The sequence below is a fragment of the Drosophila ananassae genome, chromosome 2R (assembly GCF_017639315.1).
Source record: "Drosophila ananassae strain 14024-0371.13 chromosome 2R, ASM1763931v2, whole genome shotgun sequence".
In the NCBI taxonomy this organism is placed as follows: domain Eukaryota; kingdom Metazoa; phylum Arthropoda; class Insecta; order Diptera; family Drosophilidae; genus Drosophila; species Drosophila ananassae.
In genome coordinates, this window is record NC_057928.1 from 21,498,433 (window position 1) to 21,506,134 (window position 7,702).

Consider the following 7,702-nt stretch of genomic DNA (forward strand, 5'->3'; position numbering starts at 1 on the left):
AGCGTGCTATCCACTAGGATTTATTATAAAATTAACAGAAAAGTTTTCACCTTTTCCAAAAGAGGATTTAAAATACCCTTTGTTAAATTTATTTTCTAGAATTACAATAGGGAGTTCAAAAGTCGGTGGTTATTCAATTTAAAAAAGTGAAAGAAGCAGCGAGTCGAATGAGCCAGTGTAGCGGAAATGATTTGGTAGCTCCCCAGAACCCCCATTTCAGGCACTCTGTGATTGAAGAAGAGTTTCGGTTCATGTTGTTTCCCAATAAATTGAAGTTTTCTATTATTTTTATCGCTCGGGCAACAGGCGGCCTGCCGGCTGCAATTTTCTCTTACAAATTTGACTTTATTTGATTGAAAACAAAATTAACATTTACATAGTTTTTATAATAACCTGATTTAGAATAATATATTAGTATAAAATAGGCGAAACTCGACGGCGAAAGCGACACTGCTTTCGTTTAATCTGTGGGAGTTGCTGCAAAGCTTCGACAGATAAATCGATCCTGGGATAGTGCTCTTTCGGAAATTGGTTGATTAGAATTTGTACAAATAGAGGTGCCAGCGCAATGATTAAAAAATTCCACAATTGTATTTTCGGGCCTTCTTTTTCTATGATTTCAATCAATTCGACAATTGTTGGCATCTCTTTAGTACTTAGGCCGGAGTAAATTGTATGCCCTTCGAAGGTCACTTCAAAGGCGTCGCTTTTGAGTAGCTAGAACATAATATTATTATGATACTAAAATACCGCTTGCAATTTTTTAATTCATATTTCAGGTTACAAAGCTTACCTGAAGTAATGAAAAAAAAATTGCAGTTCCAATGAATAGATAGTTTAAAAATAGATGCTGTGTCCTTCTATTACCGCTAAGCAACTCAAGACAATTTTTGAACAATTTTTTCACATTGTACTTTATGAAGAGGACTATTGCAACCAATGCTATTATAGTGGCGAAAACAAAGATCCACGGTAAATAAAACTTTCGTACAATAAAATAAGATGGCAAATGTACGCGCAGTGTATTTTCTACATCTTCACATTCCGATCCACAGAATATTCTTGAAAACAAATAAAATAACATTTATTATACGTGTGTATAACGTGTGTATATCGTTAGAAACTTCTTTCTTACCCATGACTTATATGTATTGTATTGAAGTAGCAGATAAAATAGGCACCCGCAAACATTACCAAACATCCGAAGAATTGAAGCATGATTCTCCCCTTGAAGCTCTGAAGACTGACTGCCGGCCGGAGAACGTAGAATTCTACAGGCTCGATTCGACATGTTGCAACCGAATCAGTGTTCGCTCTACATTCAGTTAAATAATCACAACTTGGAGATTTACTTAATAATTTAATATAACAAATTAAATTATAAATTTAATTTTTTTGTGCAACGCTATTAAGGATATGGAAAGTCCTTCTCATTCCCTTCAGCCCTGTCATTTCGTCATTATCGAGACAGAGAAGAATTTCTGCTGTCATTACTTTTTATGGCCCAGCAACATGATGCACTTGCCTTGCCCCCATGTGGTTGAGCCCGGGTCTATGAAAACACACATACATAAATACATACATAAGTATGTACATCGCAGAAGGTGGGGGCGGGCGACGGTGTTTTGTATCTGAGACTGACTGGCAGTTAAAATATAATTTCAGGAAAGAAATCATCATAGAGCCCGGCCAGAAGCCCCAGTGTTGAGAGGCAGTAAAAGTAAAACATCAAAGTGAATGGCAGCTGGGGAAAGGATGGATGGGAGAGGGTAAGGGAGATGGCAACTCGGAGGACAGTCAAGGAAGTTGAATGTGCGTTGGCTTCGTTTGTCACCGCTAGAGAGCGCCACAGGCGGTGGGGCAGTGATGGGATGGATGCTGTGGCAGTGTGGGGTGGTGGGTGGTGGGCACTTTTTCAGAGTGAATAGCAAAAGAACGCATTTATCCGACGCCCTTTCCCGAAACACACACATTCTCCATCACTGTCATGTTTCATTTTTTGCTCATCTTCATGTAAAAACCACACAGAGAGAAAAATTAACTTAAAAACAAGTAATATTTCTACATCTTATCAGTTAAAAAATGTTTCTAAACTTAATATTGTTGTTGCATCGAACTAAACGAGAGAAAATGCGCAGTTGCATCGAACAAAAGAGAGAACTCTAAAGTAACTTGATATTTCCTTTGTTTGCTGGCAAAATTTTGAAAATATTTTAGGAACTTAATATATATATAAGTGTATATATATAAGTATTAATGCATTTCTATCCATAAATTTTAATATATTTTTTTTTAAGTAAAAAACAGAATATTAAGAGATTTCAGCAAAATTTTGTTCATACTGCACTGGGAAAACCACGTCAGCCTCTCAAATTGCCAGACGTTTGATTGTGTAATTGATTTAGCGAGAAAACTCTTTTCAAACCACTTCCCCTTCACCCTGGCAACCACCACCCACCACCCACCATCCGCCAACCACCACTCACCCCCCCTGTTCATCGCTTTCAATCCGTCAATCCGTTTAAAGTCGTTGGCTAATTAAGTTGCGTCCCAAAATGGCAACAGAGTGGAAAATGAATGTAAAGGACTGGGCCAGGGAGTTGAAAGGATGTGGGAGCAAAAAATAAAAAAATGCGGCAAAGGACTCGTACTTTTTTTCTGTTATCGTTCTGGTCATAAATGAGACTTACCGACCCCCAGAACCGCCCAACCCCAACACTCCAGCGATGTAAACGATTTCAATTGCCAGTCCTCAACACCAAAAAAATTTACGATCGCTGCAGGCACTTTTATTTTATTTTCAGACTTAATTTTTATAAATTTCTATACACTAACAAGGAGCTTACAAATTTCCAACAATGAACCTAATATGTTTAGTAAATTTTTTTGAAATCAATTTTCTTCTTTATTATTTTAGATTTTAGAAAATATTTTAAGTACTTGCTTAGTGAAAGAGTATTTTAAAATTCATTATTTTATTTCCTAAAGGTGGTGTCTGGTGAAACATTAATTTTAATGTCGTCGAAAGGCGTTTAAAATAAATTTGAACAAAAATATAAAATATAATTCAGTCGAGCGGTTGGTCGTTAAAAAATAGACACCAGCCGTGTTTACCAATAAAAAGTAAAAAAAAAAACCAAAATGTTGAAATGTCTACAGCATGGATATACCTATACTGAGTATTGTGGGAAAAAAAGGGGGGATATCAGCGGGAAATTCGACATTTAAGCACGCGAGTTTTTATTACCGAGACAATGAAACGCCAGAGAGGCTCAAAAGCAGCCACCGCACATTACAGTGAGGTGGAAAAGTCTGCGTAAACCCACATAAAAATGGCATAAAACCGGAAACCGACCGCAAATGGGTGGAACCTGTGCGAACATGGCCGTAAACAATATTCCTAATCACATTCGGCAATCGATGCACCTGCTTCAGATCGACGGCTTCCAATAGATTTTTAATAGAACTTAGAACCCCGAGCTACAAAAAAGTCAAATGCTTTAGCTTTAAATAAATAAGTAGGCAAGGAGACTCAAAAAAATTGATGTTTTTTTTGTCACTTGTAGAATTTAATTACATTTCAGAGTCTCAGATGTGGTTTATACAGCCCTCAAGCTGAATGGAAATTAGCTTTTAACACCCGATGGGAAAAATTGGTAGTAGCGAGAGTGCGGCAGAGGGAGGGTTTGGTAAGAGCGGTGTGACAGCGGCTTATTTGAAACGAATTTTAATTAAAACACAGCGGAAAAGTTTCGGCCAGAAAGAAGGAAACTTTCCCCTCAGTCCTGCTCGTTGACTTAAATTTAAATCTCCGCCCTGACAGGCAGGGTTCTCAACTCGCAACTCTCAACTCGTTCAAATCTCAGTTTTGTGGTAGTTGGTTGGCTTTCTTTTTATTTTATTTTTTTTTTACCAAAACTTTAAGATTGTGACTGTTTAAAATAGTTGAATAACCAACTCTGCCAGTCTAGGGTATATTTTAATAATGGAAAATAAGCAAAAAGCTTGCCAAATAAGAACATTTTCTAAAATTTAACATTATTATTACATTTTATTTTGTCCAGTTTAGGACCGGTTTAGATTTAAGATAATTAAACACTTATATTAATGATATCATTGAGACTTGATGATTTCTGTCCTCCAGTTGCTCGAGGTTTGAGATTCGCTGGAGGCTCGACGGCCGGGTCAGATGCCACATGAGGTAGGCGTGGTCTATGTGGGGATAGACGAATGAGTCGGCGAAGAGCTTCAGGAGCGCCGCCTTCAAGTGGTTCCCATAGCCCATATGATAGGTATAGGAATCTGCATGGTATTCAAAGTGTCGCAGGAAGAAGTACACTATCCAGGTGGCAATCAGGTGTACGGGCGGCAAGAGGTATTTGTAGACCAGCCAATAGCCAATCATTTGGGGATAAAAATCCGTAAAGTCGGCCGCCTTGTAGAGTGTCTGCACTGAGCTGGCATAACCGAATATGAAGAAGTAAACCAAGAGGGTCACGAGGATTATGGCGATGGCCTTGGGCACATGCCGCTTCTTCCAGTGGGCCAGCTGGTGGGCCACAAAAGCCGCCATCTCCACTTCCTTAAGTCCGGAGCCCACTTGGGTGGACGGCAGATCGTCCACGGCCAGGCCCCGGTTGAACATTAGATTGTCGTGAATGTCCAGTCGGAGGCAGCACCACAAGCCCATGACCCAGGCTGTGGGACGGCCCACATGAAAGGTGTGCACCATATAGACCCGGTCCAGGGGAAAACCAAATACTTTCAGCGTAGTCAGCAGTTCGTCGTCCATGATCTCCAGCTCCAATTTGTAGCTTCGTCCCAGGCAGGGCACTCCAAAGATCCCCGTCAGACCCATCATAAGGAGAGTAAATAGCACCAGCAAGAACCACACCACCAAGGAAAACAGCCAATGGGTGTGCTGTTCAATGTACACCAATATCACGGTCACTGGAATAACGAGCAGCTGGAGAAAAACCGCCACAAAGGCCAGGGTGCAGAGGAGGCCCATCAAGGGTGCCGTTTTCTCCGGATCCACATTATAGGTGGGATCCAATGATAGCTTTTCGTAGAAGAGCTGCGGCAGCAGTCGCACCACCATATAGACGGTAAAAATGGACATAAAGGCCATATTCAGCCAGACCATATCGGCGTGGCTATACCAGGACACACATACATACCAGATTTCGGCCAGGATGCCGTAGTACAGATCCAGGATACTGAAAAAGGCATCAAACAAATAGCTGCTCATCTGAAGCCAAACTGAATGCATTTCTCTGTCCTTCGATTGCTGGAATTAGAATACATTTAAAGCCAATAGTCCTATAGACCTATCCAGATCTTAAGTCCCACCTGAAATGCTTCGGGCGACATAACGTCTTCCATTTCGGGCGGTGGCTTCTTTTCTCTTTTGCAAACTCTCAACTGTCGACAGCAGAGAATGACATGAAATGCCGTATAAAGGACGACTATCATCACCAAAACGTGGCGCAGGAAGATCGGATCCGATAGACTCCAACTCTCTGGGTACATTTTGGTGCCAATACCATTGCCCACGATCCTCAAGGCAACACCCTGAATGGGATCCTCGTATAGAGGTGGCATTCTACCAATTCTTGTGTTTAGTGTATAAGGGAATAAATAATTTTTCTCAAATGAGAACAATATATAAGGTAACTGGGAATTACTGGGCATTTCTTATTTTAATCTTAGGTCTTTAAAACCAATCCACGCATATTTTCAAAGCAATAAGGATTATTTTTGTGAGTAGTACAAGCCAAGGATTATAATGGCGCCAAAGAAATTACAAATATGTACCCAGGACATGTACTTGTTCAGCGGGGGGGTACTTGGTACTTGGATGTAATGGTTGTTTGTAGTTTCTTTCAAGGATTTGAGCATCCTTTCGCTTGGCATATCAATAATGAGACGAGGGCTTGGCGGGATTCTATGGGGAATTTTGTTGCCAAGCTGGTTGCTTTGATGGTTTCGGTTCAACGCCATTACTTAACCCTCACTCACACCACCATCTTATACTTATAACCACACACTCTCAAACACACACACACACACATATGTAAACACACTCACACAGAAATGCGCGAACATTCACTTGGCATCTCTAATTAGTAGAATTTAATCTTCACACTATGGCAACGTCAAACGTCCCGAACTGCTAACCCCCAGAACGACGCACCACCCAGGACCTGCCCCGCCCCCATTCTTGGTGGCACCCATTTACCGCCCCCTTGCTATCCCATATTCCGCCCATCGCGCTGCTCATTATGAAAAATTTCAAATTAAAAAGACGAGGGGAGTGGAACCGGGCACTACGAAAAAATTAGTTATATTGGATTGAATTTTTCTTAAATTTATTAAAAAGGGTTTTCATTTAGTTTTTAATATTTTTGGCTTTTTATTTAGACTTATACTTGTTTAGTATAAGAAGAATATTCAGAGGAAAGACTATTTTCTATTTTAATATATATTTTCTACAAGTACCGGGTAATACTTTCTATTTGAAACCATTAGTTCCAATAGAATCAATTAGAAATGCATGTCTATATATATTTTTTAACATATTCTAACATATATACTAACATATTCTAAAATACACAGGCCAACAGCAAAAAATCTCCATGCATAATTTCACCTGCTCCATAACCTTTAAGCTCCACTGAACCAAAGTCTAGAACAAACATAGGTTCTATCACCCACAGTTTCCGCGGTACACCTAAGAGAAGAAATCGATCAAATTTTACCATATATTGAATTATGTAGGCCGTGTAATTGCGATGACCATCATTGTTTCTAGTACATATCATTTTTGAAATGTATGTGTACCAACTAAAATTAGAAAATTGTATCTAGCAGTTACCATATCTTTGGAATACTCATCCAAAGTTGAAATCTCTGATTTTCTACATTAATTTTTGGTCTTCTATGATTTTTTTCCAAACATTTTCCCATGGAAGATTTTTATTTTCTTATTGAAATCAGTAGATCATACCATGTTTTAATTTTGGATTTAAGGAAAAACTCGAAATAATTTTATTAAAATTATTATAGGTGGTTAAACAATATTTTCTTCAAGTAAATTGGAGTTTTTAATCTCCTATTTTCAAAAAGTCATGGCTATCTGAAACTGTTTCTTTGTTCAAAACGTATCTATTGCAGGTTCAGCTTGTTTCGTAAAGCTTTACAGAAGTTGTAGATAGCCATGACTTTTTGAAAATAGGAGATTAAAAACTCCAATTTACTTGAAGAAAATATTGTTTAACCACCTATAATAATTTCAATAAAATTATTTCGAGTTTTTCCTTAAATCCAAAATTAAAACATGGTATGATCTACTGATTTCAATAAGAAAATAAAAATCTTCCATGGGAAAATGTTTGGAAAAAAATCATAGAAGACCAAAAATTAATGTAGAAAATCAGAGATTTCAACTTTGGATGAGTATTCCAAAGATATGGTATCTGCTAGATACCATTTTTTAATTTTAGTTGGTACACATACATTTAAAAAATGATAAGTACTAGAAACAATGATGTTCATCGCTATTACACGGCCTACATAATTCAATATATGGTAAAATTTGATCGATTTCTTCTCATTGGTGTACCGCGGAAACTGTGGGTGATAGAACCTATGTTTGTTCTGGACTTTGGTTCAGTGGAGCCTAAAGGTTATGGAGCAGGGA

The 7,702-nt window shown here is 38.5% G+C and overlaps 2 protein-coding genes across 3 annotated transcripts; both read right to left on the reverse strand.

Moving 5' to 3' along the window:
* Positions 1-282: 282 nt before the first annotated feature.
* Positions 283-1,271, reverse strand: LOC26514635. 2 transcript variants are annotated; one of them, XM_044715071.1, is made up of 3 exons: positions 1,136-1,271; positions 794-1,061; positions 283-741 (listed from the first exon to the last, which is right to left on the reverse strand). In XM_044715071.1, the coding sequence occupies exons 1-3, from the start codon at positions 1,216-1,218 to the stop codon at positions 718-720; spliced, it is 375 nt and encodes a 124-aa protein (XP_044571006.1). In that variant the 5' UTR covers positions 1,219-1,271; the 3' UTR covers positions 283-717. The 2 variants fall into 2 exon arrangements, with proteins under 2 accessions (XP_044571006.1, XP_014765648.1); XM_014910162.3 differs by having other exon boundaries at positions 283-717; positions 1,136-1,270.
* Positions 1,272-4,042: 2,771 nt separating this feature from the next.
* On the reverse strand, positions 4,043-5,696 carry LOC6507881 (CAAX prenyl protease 1 homolog). The gene is made up of 2 exons (XM_001956482.4): positions 5,353-5,696; positions 4,043-5,290 (listed from the first exon to the last, which is right to left on the reverse strand). Exons 1-2 carry the CDS (start codon positions 5,692-5,694, stop codon positions 4,100-4,102), a joined length of 1,533 nt encoding a protein of 510 aa, XP_001956518.2. The 5' UTR covers positions 5,695-5,696; the 3' UTR covers positions 4,043-4,099.
* Between the last annotated feature and the right edge of the window lie 2,006 nt (positions 5,697-7,702).